Source organism: Salminus brasiliensis, chromosome 9, assembly GCF_030463535.1.
Source record: "Salminus brasiliensis chromosome 9, fSalBra1.hap2, whole genome shotgun sequence".
NCBI lineage: Eukaryota > Metazoa > Chordata > Actinopteri > Characiformes > Bryconidae > Salminus > Salminus brasiliensis.
Genome location: NC_132886.1, coordinates 18,033,193 through 18,049,075, shown reverse-complemented (window position 1 = coordinate 18,049,075; position 15,883 = coordinate 18,033,193). Strand labels below are relative to the sequence as shown.

Here is a 15,883-nt window from a genome sequence, read left to right as displayed (position 1 = left end):
GAAAATCTGTTTAAAAAAAAAATAGCAAAAACTGCAAAAATGGAGATCTAAGGTTTTTGGACAGATATGAAATCTAATGTAAAAGTGTGATAAGAATCATGTAACTCTTCTTTAGGAAACATCAGTGTTTAATACATCAGTGTTTATTCACATCATGCACATCCTTCATCACCAGAAATCAGACCAAGTTAAATAGAAACTATGCATTTGGGGGTGGTGGGCGGTGGGAACAGGTGATAATCATGTAAGGGAGCTGTATGATGATTTGTGAGGTCTTTGACAGCACTCAGCTCAGTTTCTTTGCGTTATCACTGCAGTTCATCCAACACTAGTCGACAGCACTCGCCCACTTTTGCCGGATCAGATACGCTAGCGTACTTTGTGATCTGAGAATTGACGCCTAGTGAACGTGCTAGGTCTTTGGCTGTGCCGTCCCCAGCCACTGTAGTCCCAAGTGCAACCAGCAGCCTGAAGACAGCCTCCTTGTCCTGCACCACTTCCAAAGCACTACTAGCAACTGACAAGCACTGGGCTTTGGCTTCAATCTCGGATGGTCGACCATACAGTAGGCCTGCATAGTTAAGCACCAAAGTGGCTAGCGCTACGTGGATGTTTTTGTTGCAGACAAAACGGAGGTCCGAAGCCCGGGACAACACAGCTTCACGTTGGCTCAGGAGGAGAGAGCGACCATGGGATTCAGAGAAGCAATTGCAGAAGGTGCGCAGAGCCAGCATTTGGTTAGCTGGTCGGCCCTGTGGTGACATGAGGCCCAGCAGGTGGTTGCATAGACTGGCTCCCTCTGTACCTCCACAGAGCTGTGCATTGACTTCAGGGTGCCGCACAGCCAGGCGCAGAATGTCCAGCACAGGGAAAACAATGTCTGTGGACAGTTACAACATCATTTAATATGAGACTGCCCACACATGACAATTCATTCAAGAGTATAATCATATCTGCTCTTGTGAACACTAATGTGTGTTTGAGCTGTACCTTCAGGCCAGTGGCTGGTCCTCCAGAGGATGCTAATCTGATCTGCTGTGGGATGATCCTGGCTCTTAAAATCTGAAGTGATGAGCAGTAGCTTTTCTAGGTTGTCCAGAACCGTGTCGTTTAGCCTGTGATCCTCTGGAGCACTGGCATTCAGCTCCCGCAGCTTAGCTAATATACATGCATACAAGATATTTAGGAATAAGGGACACCCAAAAAAAAACATTAAGAAATCTGTAATAATATTGATACATTGATGAGATATTCATCAATTTGCCATGTATTAAGCATTTAGCTAATGATCACTTCTTTTGGGGCACTTGACTTACCAAGAATCTGTGTAGGATTGGCCTGTTCAAACATAACTCCATCAGTTTTGGGGAAGTAAATATTTGTGACAGATTTCTGGAGAGCAGCAGAAGAGTAGGCATTTCTACCTAAAGACACAGAGGAGACGGTTTTGTGTGTGTATTATGTTTAAGCAGGTGTGTAACTTTGTGCACACAATGTGGCAAGTGGTCATACCTGTAAAGGGATCAGCTACACCAGCTGGTGTTGTGTCTGTGGATCCTGATCCAGGTATGTATCGTCCAGCACCTACCAAATTTAAGACATAACATTTTTAACACACTACTTTGCCGTAAACTGAATGATGGAGTATGATTATTATGATGCTTACCAGTGAAAGGGTCAGCTCCAAAGCCTTGTCTTCCGTCTGCTGACCCAGGGATATACCGTCCTGAACCTGAAATAAGACCAAATTCTAGTTACATTTCCAGAGTTCCTGAATTTACTGTCTAGACTACTAAATGTCCAGAAATAGTGCCACTAGGCTACTTGCCTGTGAATGGGTCTACAGCAGAGACAGGAGCTGGCCCAAGGGTGTGGCCTTTAGTGTTCTCAATGATGAAGTTGGCCACTTGGTCCAGGAACATGGGGTTCAGGTCATTCTTCTGGAGGAAGTTGTGTGCTGCCAGCCAGGGGTCATCGGCCACATTATAGGGAAGCTTCATTGAAGGCCCACCCTCATTCACATCGATGGTAAAAACAAAATCATATTCCTGAAGAGAGGAGAGAATAATGGGAAAAGCATTAATAATGTTCAGTATCTATTCCGGACATAAGGGTTTGGCATTATTGTGGAAATAAATCATACATTTTGTCAGAAATGGCAACAGAACAATGTGAACAATTAGGAATGAGCACAAATGCTGTGCAGCACACTCTTAACAAACAGACAAAAAATGCCTCATGAACCAGGTCTCGTGACTGCGGCTTTTGCAGTGCCAGTGTCCGCAGAACTCAGAGCAAAAGCTTGGGAAGTGAGCGGGTATCCGTGCTAGGCTAAAAGCTAACGCTAACCAACAGGCTTTTGTCACCAAATGCGTTCTATAGCACCTTTAAATCTGTGCATTCAAGTTTTGATAAAAAGGAAATCCTACTTTAAGTTACCACCCAGCTGACATGGAGAATTCTCGAAAGTATCCAGTATGTGCAACTGTAATATGGCTTTTGTATGGTTTCTTACCTTGCCCTCATACATGACTTTCTTAGAGCTGTCCTTGGATGACCCTCCCACCACATCTCCAATCTTCACCCAGCGTCCATCACTCATGCTCCACTGGTACGCCTCCACATTAGTGCCTTCCTTTATGAGTCGTGTCTGCCCATCTCGATTGCCTATGCAACACGGACACACACAATATACTCCTTATCTTCAACTGTGTATATGCTGTGTGTTACACCCGAAAGTGTATTAACAGTAATTATTTATAAAAATTAATAAATAAAAAGGAAGAGATGCAATAAAAAAAGATAAATACAAAACACAAGGTAGGGCCTTAGTTTAGAGCGAAATTAATCAGAATCTGCACATTAAAGATCACCGGTGGAGGTTTAATTAGGATCACCACCATGACAAGTCTGAGGTTTAAAAGATACCAGTTTGTTTACCTGGCTCATTCAAGTGTTCTCTTCCAGGTAAGTCCTCCATCTTGATGTCTCCCAAGTCTCCAGTCTTGGGGTCAATAGTAGCTTTAGAGAGTTCATCCTCGAACGCCTGCAGGTCCTGAGCACTTGCTACACGCTCGTCGCTCTCAGTAAACACACGGATAATGCCGTCGCTGTGGACAGTTCCCAAATCCATATCATTCCACATCATCCTCTACTTTTTAAGACTAATCCACTGTCTTAGTTTGTTTTAAAATATCCAAGAAATATTTGGTAAGAGCTGGTTTAGTAAATCAAGACAGCATTTAGATTTCACATTGCAGATGATGTGTGTACCTAGCTCCTACAGCAATGTCTCCATTTGGCAACACACAGCAGCACCAGACTGACTGGGCAGGTAGACGGATTGTCTGAGTGCATTCACCCTTTTTCCAGATCCTTACGGTCCGATCCTCTCCTGTGCTTACAAAGTCTAACAAAGAGAGAAATAAAATCCTTTATTGTTAATTTGACATCTTCCTTATCCTACTAACACACCACAAATAATTCAGAAGTAGTTAAAATGAATAACTAATCATTCAACTGAATCAGTTTAAAGCCCCTGGGAACCTAAATTTGATATATATATATTTTTTTAGTTGGCCAAGGACACAGTGGTGTTGTCTACTATTTGTACATGTAGTAAACATTTTACAGAGGACAGAGTCAATAACTTGGTCTCTGCTACACCATTAAGAGAGGCCCATCTAAAACCCTGGCTGTGAGGCATTTCAAAAGAGCCGTGAGTTTAACAGCGCTGGTCCTCACAGTGTGGGCTGAATGCGAGTCTGCACAGTGGGAGACTGCATAGCACTGTGAGAGAGAGCCGGGGATACACCCTTTCGGGTAGGCAGGGGGTAAGTCTTATAGTGCTGCAAGAGAGAACAGGAGGTTAGCCTGGCTGTTCCTCTGCAAAAAAAAGAGAGAGAGAGAGAGAGAGAGAGAGAGAGAGAGAGAGAGAGAGAGAGAGAGAGAGAGACTTCCCTGTCTTATAGCTGTTTGGAGGGTCACGATATCGTTAAAAGAAATGTTAGTGTTCCAGTAATAGAGGGCTGTCAGTCACACAAATTCATTCGAATATTAAGACCACACCTAGATTGTTCTCAGAGAGGTCTGGTGAGTGCATTTTGGGGATTTCTGAGGAGTGTTTTACCATATTTATCTGCTTTGTGCTTTCTATTTAAACTTTGCTGAACACTTCACATAACATCCTAAGTGCAGTATTATACAAATAAAACCAATGTATGTATCAAAATGTGTTCTAATTAATACAAGGCAGCAAGGTACTGCATCCATTCAATATCCAGGCTGCACTTCCCACTGTAGAAATGAATAACAGAGGACACGATATATAAAATTATGCTCTTTAAAAAAATAAGAGGGGGGGGGGGCATCCTTACCTTGCCCATTTGCAAAGACCGACAGACAGTAGATATAGTTAGTGTGACTGTGGTATACTTGAACACATTCTCCTGTAACCATCCATCGCCTGATGCTGCCGTCATTACTACAGGAGAGGAACTCAACATCGCTCACCACAGCCAGACCTCGAACACAGTCCTCATGACCTGCAACACAAAACACAACACTGACCTCTGGTGGTTTGTGGAAAATAAATGTACCGACCTGTCAAAATATAAAAGAAACTAGCAACCTACACATACTGACTGCCAGACATAACAGGAGCGTGTTCCCAAAGTGGATATAAATGAGACATGAATGGAAACCAACTGAAAGTCTGGTCTGAGGCTCACCTGAATATGTTCTCTCACAGCGGCCAGCTTTCCAGAGTTTAACAGTCTTGTCAGCCGATCCTGTGAGCATGAGACCCTGTTCTGGCAGAATCACCACAGCCCATACTGCCGCTGTATGCCCCTACATAAAGCAAGAGCAGACCCGCCCATACATCACACACAATCAAATGACGCAGGACAGTGCAAAGCATCTCCATCTAAAGCAAACAAATCCTATTTCTTCAGTTCTCAAAGGCAGGATTACCTGTAAAGTCATCATACATTTGTCACTGAGCCAGACTTTGGCTGTGGTGTCCCATGATCCACTCAATAACGTCCCAAACTTCCCAGCTGAGAGCGCACACACTGTGGACAGCAAGATGTCAAATGTCAAAACATTGTCAAAACATTTCAAAATCTATTTTTTTTTTTTTTATCCATTCAAAACAGGCCTCTTCCTTGACTGTTGAAGTACTCTCTACTACTCTCAGAAGTAGCAAGACAAGGTGAGAAGAGTTTCCTCACCACTAAGATCATACTTATGTGTAATATAAAGCACGAGATCACAGCGGCAGAACCTGTGTTTTTGTGTCCTGTCAGGGTGAACATGGGGTCCGGTCGGTCCAGGGAGAAAACGCAGATGATGTTGTCGTTGCCGCCGGTCGCTATAAGGCCCCTGGGGTAGGTTTCGTTGGGGGCGATGATGCAGACACAGGAAACGAAGTTCGTGTGGCCGTTCATACAGTGCAGCTCCTTGTAACCACTAGTTTCACTACAGAATAAGAAACCACAAAGCAACCGAAAGACAAGTTTTCAATTGCACATTCTGAACACCTGCGACATGCTTGTTACAGGTAGACAGTCCATGCACTAATGCTAGATTCCTCTAACACACACAACATCAGTCCCATTAGAGTCAGTAAGACAATACGCATGTTGTCCCAAAATCTAGTGTGCGAACTGGCTCATAAGCATGTTATTAACACGGAGGCCTGTTCAACAAATGCAGGTGCAAATACACCACAATCAGCAGCAGCAGCCAGTTTTTACAGATGTCAGTCTTTTTTCTTTTTTTTTTAGTAAAACTAAAGTGTATATAGGTTCATGACTTTATGTAATAATTTGAAAAGAATCTGAAAAAAATATGTCATATTTTAAAGAAGGTCAAGAGTCTCTAACTCTCCAAGTTATCTAGCCATACTTAAAGAGAAACCATTCACTCAGGTTAGAGGAGAAGCTTTAATTGTATTAAGGGAAGATTTTGATCAAATTAGGAGATTGTTTCATGTCTCTAAATATTAGTTTTTACGTTATACATTACAGCTCTTTTTTTGTATCAAAAGAAGAAAAAAATTACCGACACTATCGATCATCTGATTCCCAAAACAAAAGGTTTGCGCTTCCCTCAAAGCAAAAAAATTGGGTCTAAATAGCTGGTCCTGTCATTACTACATCCGTTCCTATGAAGCCACCTGAGAGTTCAGTCATAAGACCTCAGCCAGTGGGAAGAGCCGGCTCAACAAGGCAAGACAGCCCAGACTTCAGTGTGTCAGTTACCGCTAGCTTCGGTTAGCCAGTCAACATATCTAGCTGGTTCCAGTGTAAACCGAAAGCTGCTGTATTCAGAACTAACCAGATAAATAATATAGTGGTGAAAGCAGCCACTCGACCAGCTGGTCACGGACTCTGGTCGCCGCGGTTGCTATGAACACCTCGGTGTTGTTAGCCTGCTAACTGCTAGCCTGCTAACCGGCTACCTTGAATTTGGTGCCCAGACTCTGGCGGTTCGGTCCCTCGACACAGAGACGAAAGCTCCTTCGGGAAAAGCCGTGGCTGCAAGGCCCCTCACGTCCATTTCATGACCTGGGATGGAGCAGCTCAGCCGGTATGTGTTAGGAGAGGCCATTGTGTAAAGTCAGAGCTCCGCTAAACGAAGAAGGTAAAAAAGAAAACTCATTCAGCCCCGGAACTGAGACAGCAGGAGCGGCCCAGCCAGCCTGCAGCAGCGAGGGAGGGAGAGGGCGGGAGGGAGGGAGGGAGGGCGAGGGAGAGAGACTACAAAATAAAAGACCCCCCCAGCGGTATACTCAGCTTTTAACACTGATCTAATGACGGGAAGAAATGAGTGAAATAAAAATCTTTAATATATGTTTTATTTGAATTGCATTATTTATCCCAATCATGTCCATATCTGAAATGTTGTAAAACGTCTCTCTGAGCTTGCCTTAGCACACATTTACAGAGCCCAACGTTTTTTCAGACGTTCCCTCGATTTAACAAATCATTCCCTCAATTGAGCCCAATTTGATTAATCATTCCCATTTGTTTAGTTAGCTAAAGCATCCCCTCCAAACCTAGAAAACGATTTATTAAACTGTAGAAACGGATTGTTAAAATAAGGGAACAATGTATTCAGCCAGTGGGATGGTGTGTTAAGTCTTTATTATCAGAAAATAATATTTTCAGATAATATCACAGTTTATTGTATTTCTTTACTTTAGTCACATGGGTCACGAGTTCTAACTAAACCATACAAAATATAATACGAAAACAGGTTATTAGAATCTTACAACACAAGCTTACTTGTTTTATTTTTAATAAGGTATACGTTATATATAAATATAAAATATAGTTTATATATGTATATACAATATAATATATATATATAATATAGTTATATACATAATATAAATATTTATTTTTGATCTTTATTTTATTTATCATAAGGTTTAACCCAGTCAGAACACATTATTAAGTATAATTAATGAAGTATTAACTGTAGCTGTTGGGCACGCATGGGTTAATTGTCATGCGCTGAACTTGACCCGGAAGGGGTTAGCTAGCTAGCTAGCCACCAACTTGCTCTGTCCCTCTCAGGCTGCAGACATGTCCGGAGTCCGGAGAACGACGCTCATATATGGGGGCTTCGTAGTTGCAGTAGCGGCGGCTTGTTACCCTATATTCTTCCATCCCCTTTCTCACAGCAATGAGTACAGTGAGTTTGCTGCTGGCAGTTTTTTGCTTGTAGTTTCTAGCTTGTCTTTCAGTGGTGCTAACGTTAGCCAGTGATGATGTAAACAAGGTTACGCACCTTTCAGCTCCAGCAATCAGTTACAATAAACATTTTCCACATTTATAAACTAGACTGTATAAATATAATACAACATCATTTAAAAAACACATGATCTGACTGTAGCTGCGTTTGTAATACGAGACCCAGCTTAAAATAATGTCTACATTACTCTATAAGGTCTACTTACTGTGAATTGTTTTGTGAGATGATAACAAAATAATGTTTATGTACCATGATATAATAATGAACCTGTATTTCCATGATATGGGCTCTTTAAAAATTATCCAAATTGTGAGGACCATCACCATCACCACTCTGTCTAATGTAACATCCTAAATGTCTGCAGGGGAGATCCAGAAAATTAACCGAGCTGGGATCAATCAAGCAGACGTTCAGCCTGTTGGTAAGTCAAGTCCTGTAAAGGTAATCTTGTCAAGTATTCGGAACATAGTCTGATGGTTGCAGTTGTGCCGATCTTATGGGTCCTGATTTGTTTGGTCCAGCTTTTCATGCTTTGATGTGTCTCTGATGTGTCCTTGTTTTTAAGGAGTAAAGATCTGGTCAGATCCATTCAAGCCAAAGTCGTGATGTGACGGAAGTAGTGGAAGCAGATGGGAGAGGAGAGGAGATGTCTGGGACATCATGCATGATCGAATGCGTGAGCAAGTGAAAGAAACCTCTTCCACTGAAAGACTCTTGCACTGTTTAGTCTTCTGGTTGAAGTTGAAGTGAGTGTGTTATGGGGATACTTGTACAATTCAGGGGTTCTGTGATTGAGAGCTTGTTGTGAAGACAGTATCTTCTTTAGTATCTTCTTCTTTAGCTTATGACTAAATTTTAATAAAAAAATCTGATTCAAATGAACATGACATGATGGAGAACTGCAGTAACTGCAGTGCTTATTTCATACCAACCCCATTTATATCATACAATTAAACAGAGGGAATGGTGTATTCTTGATTTTAGTGAATAAAGTGTATGTGGATTTTTGAAACTATCTGATGGAGTGTTTGTAATGAAGCATGTTGGGCTCTAGGGGGAGCGCAAAGCCTTATAGATCCAGTAGATCTTGTAAAGGCCACAGTCAGAAATGTCTGCTTTTCAGGAGATATCTAATGTAAATGAACAAACACGGTTAGCTATGCTGCAGAAGATCAGATCAGATTTACTTATTATTGTACAAACTGTACAAATTGTATCATCTTTTACTCCAAAAATGATCAGAAAATAAATGTAAGCAAATATTTTGCAAATCTTATGTAGAAATGTTCGCACATAACATAGAAACGTTCTGGATTACTTTAATAAAAAGTACCAAAAGATAAAATTAATTTCTTGGCTGAATAGTTGTTCATTTTTTTAAGTAACTTGACATTTACAGTTCACAGTACATTTAAACATTTAAAGAGAAATGCTGCAAAGTTCTCCTTCCATTCAGAACTCAGAATGTTTTCTGAGTTTCAGCATTTCAGAAACTTCACAGTTAACCCAAAACCTGTTTATAGCTTTGTGGTTTTTAAGACCAAGAAGCCAGAATGCAATATTAATACCTCTAACAGAACCATAGGTTTAGACACTGCTCTGGTTCTTCTTGAATAGCTGACCCCAGACAAACCATAGTGTCATTTATCATCGTCATCAACATTTCATGTCAGATTTTTCTGGATGAGGTACACGTCACAGATCTTTTAAAACAACACTCCAAGCCTGGTTTACTGTGGGTTATTAAGTACACCTTTTTTGTGTGTTTGCACAGAATATAAACGTCTGGATTCCCTAAAGTTATGTATATGAGTTGAACTCCATTTTGGAGATTTTGTGCTAGTCTCAGTTTTCCTTCTGTTTCCTGCTGCTGCACCTTGATTAAATTTCTACTATTATTTTGGCAGCAAGACTTGGAAGTGTCTTAGTAGCAGAAAGTTGCGAACCAAAATCTGTAACCTGAGAGAAGCACACGAGTGCCTAAGCACCGCTCCAGGCGAGTCCTGTTGTCATGGCAACAGGTCTGCGCCCACACCTGTGTGGCGGTGCGGCAGAGAGCCCTGCCCACTCCAGGGCAAGTGCTGCGTGTGCATGTACACTATTTAAGTGTATCCGAACTTTTCACTGAAAACACGTACAAATGTATAAAATAATTTTGAGAGGAGCTGATGCGTGTTTAATGATCAATAATACGATGACATCTAGATTTTATGTAATTATCTTATAGGAAATCTGATAGTATCAGGACTTTACAAGAACTTGTGTAAAGCCGCATATCGTCACATTGTTTATACACATGTTAGAAACACACTTCACAGCCATTACGCAGCAGTACAATGGAATTCAACCTCCGCAATTAGCCCAGCCATATCAGTGAACTACTCCTCAGCTCCCAGGGAGTAGCTGGGTTCCTCAGCCATGATTGTTGATGGAGGAGAAAGGACTGTTCCTTCACTCCCCCCCCCACCACCACCACCACCACAGCAGTCCAGGGCATCAAACTAGCAACCTTTCCGCTTCCCAAGTCTGCTTTTTTTTAGCCTTTACGCCATGGCTACTCCCACTGCTGCCATACAGTCGTATGCAAAAAGCTGTTGCAAGACCTGATGTTTTGGAGATGTTGTCATCCAGTCACTTAGACACATTACAATTCTTACGCCTGCCCATTTTCCCTGTTTTCAGCACCTCAACTTCAAGAACTGACTTTTCATGTGCTGCCTTACATCCCACTCCTTGACTGGTGCCACTGTAGATGGCAGTAAGTCCTCCTCCAGTAAGGCCACATCCATACAGTGATAACCAGACACACTCACCATTTTCTCTGCTGTTTTTAATAAAATGAAAACCTCCTGTTATATAACTTGGCCAGATTATTTTCACAGCAGCAGTAATGAGCTATTACCTGCCTGCAGTTTGTCATTGTACTACACGTAATAGCAGCAAACATATGTTACACTTCATTTACTGTAATACTGTAATTATAATATCTTATAATACCATTAAACGCAGATCCAGCTTTCGATGTCGAGGTCTGTTAGACGTCCTTAAAGAGCAGTTTGCTGAAGGAGTGTGTGTCTCTCTCTGTGTGTGTGTATGTGTTTAAACGCCGCTCCAGTGTTTTTGGATATTCTTCCTACGTTCCATTTGAAGTGCTTTGGGGGCTCTTCTGAACAGTATTGTGTCTGCTAAAAGGATCTGGATGACGGAGAGCGAGGGGGAAAGTGAGAGGGCTTATGAGGGGAAGCAGGGTCCTGTCTCCCGCGAGAGCTGCCGCATAGCCAAGAACTGACATAATATCTCCACACTACCACAAAGAGCACATCGCTAACCCTCAGTGGAGAGGCTGCCAGCGCAGCAGCTGCCAAATGCAATAACACTCAGCCCCCCTCCACACCCCCTCCAACTCTTTCTCTTCGTTGCCTCGCCAATCAACAAACCCCATTGTTTATGGGATGCTGTTATTGTTGGTCACCGTTCAAAAAACAAAAGGGGAAAAAAAAGCTCCAGGGGCCCCGGGGCCGCACGAAGGACTTCCAGAGCGGAGAGTGGAAAAAAATACAAGGCAAGCGAGAAGAGTGCAAAAATTCCTCTCATTCCTCGCACAGTGTTTTCCAGATTCCTGAAAGGACGAAAGTCGAGGCCTTGGAAGTAGCCTGAGCCATCAGGGGGATTGTGTCGTGAAGGGACAACAGCACAGCCTAAAATTCTCCCACAGTCATCGCAGCTTGTAATAGGAAGCTCCAAAGGCCTCGAATTACGGCTACGCTATAAGCAGTTTATCATTAAAACAAACCTTTGGTTGTACATAAAATAGGAGCCCTCAGCCAAGGTCTTTTTGGGCCCTTAGACAAGCGGTATTGGTCTTCTGTGGACGTCTCGTTATTGCTGACACACACACATGGCAGAGTTTTCTTCTTCAAGCTTTTCTAATTGTCAGAGGTTGTGTCAGCTAAGGGAACAGGGACCGGTGAGCCAAGCCAAGGCGATTGAGAAACTGCAGGAAAGATTTCCACGGAGGAAAAGAAGATGAATGCACAAGCGGCCTCCAGACATGACCAGAGTTGTCAGATTAGAAAAGAACAGGAAGAGCAAATGAGGTTGATATGTGCATTGGGACGTTTGAGAGCGAAGAAAAACAAAAGCAGCGAGAGAACTGGCAACAGCAGCCTTTCTAAGAGCTAGCCTCTTTAATTAACAATAGTCCTTCTTACGTGGCATGTGTTTTCTGTCGGAGTGCTGCTGCGCTGTTGCGCTGTTGATAAAGCAACAATAGCTGTTGTGAGGATAGTAAGGGCCTGTCGTTGTCAGACATTGTTTTGTCCAGTTTAAACCTTGAATCCTAGGTTTATTGTTAACTATTCTTTTTTCTATGCATTCAGAGAGTTTTTTATGTTTCTTTATAGAACATGTTTCGAAAGAACCCCTTTTTAAGGGTATACTCAGTATATTAGTTTATGTATTTATTTGCCTTCAGGCCACACACACCCATACCAAAGGGCAATTTAGCATGGCAAATTTTAGAAAGTGGTCAATTTTAACCCACACGGACATCCTCACATGCAGCAACCTAAGCGAGGCTCAAACTCACAACCCCAGGCCCCCAGAGCTGTGCAGCACACTCACTAACTACTGTGCCAACATGCCATCCATATAGCATCCAGACCTGTCGAAATAATAATAGTTATAATAATCATTATTATTTTTAAGCATTTTAGTCTGTTTTTACCTCACATTTACCCTCTTCCTCACTATATATTACGGTGCATTCTTGTTATAGTGCACTGAATATTCAGCACTACCTCTGCAGACACTACTGCAAAAGTATAACCTCAAAGAAGTGCACTATATAGGGTACTAATAGGCCACTCTTTCTGACACAGCTTTTGTTTTGATTTACTGACCCACCCCCTCTTTGCCTTTGTTATTCACTTTACCTGTGTCTAGGCTATAGCTCCTCCCTCTCATCATTGTTTGAAGGTGTTTCTAGTCTTGTGTACATGTAGTCCCTTTATTCCCTTTAACTGTCTCAAGCCTGTTTGTGTGACAATACACAAAAGACCCTAAGGACCAGGTTTTACCTTTAAGGGTATAATTACATGGTTTATTTATGGGAGAACAAAATAGACCCATACAGTACCTCTTGTCTGACAGTGTACAGTAAAGAACCCAAAGCACACATTTAATAGAAGCCAATGGGCCATTGCTTATGCATAATACATGGGTTTGAGTTCTTTGGGGGGCAGTTTCTTACTGAAACACCTGCACATTTGCGTGTGCCTTGAGGCATTAGGTTTTCTGTTCTTTTCCAACCACACGGAAACATGCTGAAATGATTGTCTCCATTAATTGATCAAACATAACAGATAAGGTTGGAGTATTGCTTTAATAAGCTGACTGGTTGACTCAGGTGTGTTGGAGCAGGGAAAACACCAAATTATGCAGGGCAGGGGTACTCCAGGACTCCACAGACCTCCGTGCATGCTTGTTGGTTCATGCACGACACACATACATGTGGTCTCTCACACACTTACACAGTCAATTACGGAGGCCTCAAATTCTTGTTCTCCACAGTGAATATTTCCAAGCCTCAGAACAATGTAAGTGCAGTGATGGCTGCATTCTTGGGTTACCAGGCTGAGAGAGCAGATAGCATAAGTATTTAGCAATGTCTGGAAAAATGAGCTCCGGGAGGTAGGCCTTTCTGTCCCTGATGGCGTGGCCGTGGGCCAAAGAGAGAGACCAAGATAGAGATAGAGAGAGAGAAAGAGAGAGAGTGCATCTTTAGAGACACTTAGTCATGCATTGAGACACAAGCAAAACTACAGCTGCCTTACTGGAAGGCTAATAAGTTGTGTATGTGTGTGTGTTTGTGGGTGTGTGGGTACAAGCACACACATACAAGGTTGACATTTTTTTTTTTTTGCTTGGTTCAGAACCACAGGCCGAAGCTGTGGTTGGCAACGGGTTGCATCTCTGCTTCTCCATTTATGCTTGGGTATTTCCCATTGTTTTGCATGTCTTTTATATGTGTGTGTGTGTTTTCAGACAGCTAATCAGTGCAGTATGTTAAACCACATGGGAAATGAGTTATGTTGGGTTTATTAGGGTGTTTTACACTTTTCATTTATGTAAAAAACAGAAACTCTGCTGTGTTGTGGTAGAACAGCATCTGCTGAACTTCGCTGCTTTGCAGATACATAAAGGCTGTAGCACTGTAGAGACGTTCCTTCAAAACATACACAAAGAAAATAGAGCCCTTAAAAGTCGCTGTCATTGCTGGTAATAACAGAACAATGGTACGGTGGAGAACGGGCCCTAAACTACCCTAAAGTGAAATGACACATGGACTTATTAAGTAGTTCAACAGTTTTAAGTCGAACAGGCTTTTAGTCATCTTCAATCATGATTTTTTATTGCAGCATCATTTATGAATTTTGACAGGCATCAAATTTTGCCAGATTCCTCCTGAAAATGTGTTCTTGATTAAAAAGTTGTGTGTGTTGGCAAAAAAACATTATTTTATTTGCTGTGTAGATGCTTGCAACACTATCATTTTGAACAAATAAGTAACTTGCAGTGTGCTGAAGTTCTATGGCCTCCACACAGCGGGGTTAATTTAACACTCTTACTTACTAAAAGCCCTGAAGTAAACAATGAGAGAACTCTGAGAAATCTCCCCATAGAACTTCAGAACAGCTTTTAAGTTTTTAAGACCCAAATTCTTCTAAATGTACTTACCATGTTGGACACAGCCTCACTGCACTCTTTGTCTGCATACAATTATGGACTTAATTGTGTTAGCATCCATTAACTAGGCTGTTACATCAGTTAACCAGGCTGTTACATCAGGTCACCAAACTCTTACATTAGTTACCAGACTCTTGTCTATGAGGTAAGTTGTATAGTTGGCAATCAATCTGTTTTTGGCTGAATTCATCAAATAATTAGATGTGCTGTTTGTGTTCATTTGTAGCAGAGGTGTGCAGTTTGAAAATATGAATTTTGCTCAAATGCTCAAAAATATTTCGCAAAAATCGGGTGTTAGGATGGGGCCTACCCATCCCTACTATGCTATTGCTTATTTCTCACTCACAGCTCACTGAAACAAGAGGGGAAATTGTGTTAAAAGTGCAGGCTCTAAATCAGTGCTACATATTGTTGCTGTCACGCAAAAACCGTGTATCTCCAAAATGCCAACTTTACATGCGAAGGAAAAATCCTTGTTAATTTTCAGTGGAAGTCAGTGTAAAAAGACTGGGTATCACTTTACTTACAGGGTCCATTATAGATGCCTGGTAGATGCTCACCTGAAATTTTACTAACATTCAACTGAATGTCTCTGAAATGCAACTGAACTCTAAGCTGAGTGTAAATGACCATTGACTATTGAATGTAACCCTGCATCTAACCCTAACCCTTACCCTAACCCTAACCTTACCCTTTCAGGGCTAGGTTAGGCAATCATTTACTTTCAGCTTAGAGTTCAGTTGCATTTAAGAGACATTCAGTTGAATGTTAGTAAAATGTCAGGTGAGCATCTACGACCATCCAAGTAAAGTGTTACCAAAGTGTTCCAAGTCATTTTGGAGAGTTTCTATTGGTCTGTTCAACAACTGTCAGATTTGCATTATGTCAAAAAGGCAAACATGAATAACGGCAAAAATTGACATACATATTTTTTTGCTTGACAGAGACGATATTTGATGATTTGAAATTGATGAAAAGTTGTTGCTGTCTTACTTATTAATCTTTTGATAAAATCTTTTTTTTTTTTGTCACAACAAACAGAACTGGAAGAGCAGACTTGAGCCTGTCAACACAGACTGTAAACTGAATGTAAAGGTTAATTCATTACAGAATGACTATAAATTGTGTAATTCCATTTACATAACAAATTACAGTAATGAGTTGAGTACCTCTCAATTTCTACGAGTTAAATTGGCGAGTTACTGGTTCATGGTTTACATTTGACCATTTCGGCTACAAATTGCTTTTACAGATGCAAACAGTTTCTCTGGTTGGACCTCTTCAAATAAAACGTACACCACATAAAAAAGTAAGCTCTTTGATAAAGGAATGATGGGCAGGTCTGACAGCCCCTCTGGCCTAGCTGTCTGTT

At 41.6% G+C, this 15,883-nt stretch overlaps 2 protein-coding genes across 2 annotated transcripts; one reads left to right on the top strand and one right to left on the bottom strand.

The window, feature by feature from the left end:
- Positions 1-107: 107 nt before the first annotated feature.
- On the bottom strand, positions 108-6,703 carry plaa (phospholipase A2-activating protein). The gene is made up of 14 exons (XM_072686783.1): positions 6,467-6,703; positions 5,288-5,481; positions 4,975-5,075; positions 4,731-4,851; positions 4,377-4,544; positions 3,274-3,409; positions 2,941-3,110; positions 2,516-2,667; positions 1,829-2,048; positions 1,667-1,732; positions 1,513-1,584; positions 1,317-1,424; positions 991-1,158; positions 108-880 (listed from the first exon to the last, which is right to left on the bottom strand). Exons 1-14 carry the CDS (start codon positions 6,613-6,615, stop codon positions 309-311), a joined length of 2,397 nt encoding a protein of 798 aa, XP_072542884.1. The 5' UTR covers positions 6,616-6,703; the 3' UTR covers positions 108-308.
- An 832-nt stretch (positions 6,704-7,535) lies between these two features.
- Positions 7,536-8,776, top strand: smim20 (small integral membrane protein 20). The gene is made up of 3 exons (XM_072686782.1): positions 7,536-7,704; positions 8,129-8,185; positions 8,330-8,776. The coding sequence occupies exons 1-3, from the start codon at positions 7,596-7,598 to the stop codon at positions 8,368-8,370; spliced, it is 207 nt and encodes a 68-aa protein (XP_072542883.1). The 5' UTR covers positions 7,536-7,595; the 3' UTR covers positions 8,371-8,776.
- The last annotated feature ends 7,107 nt before the right edge of the window (positions 8,777-15,883 follow it).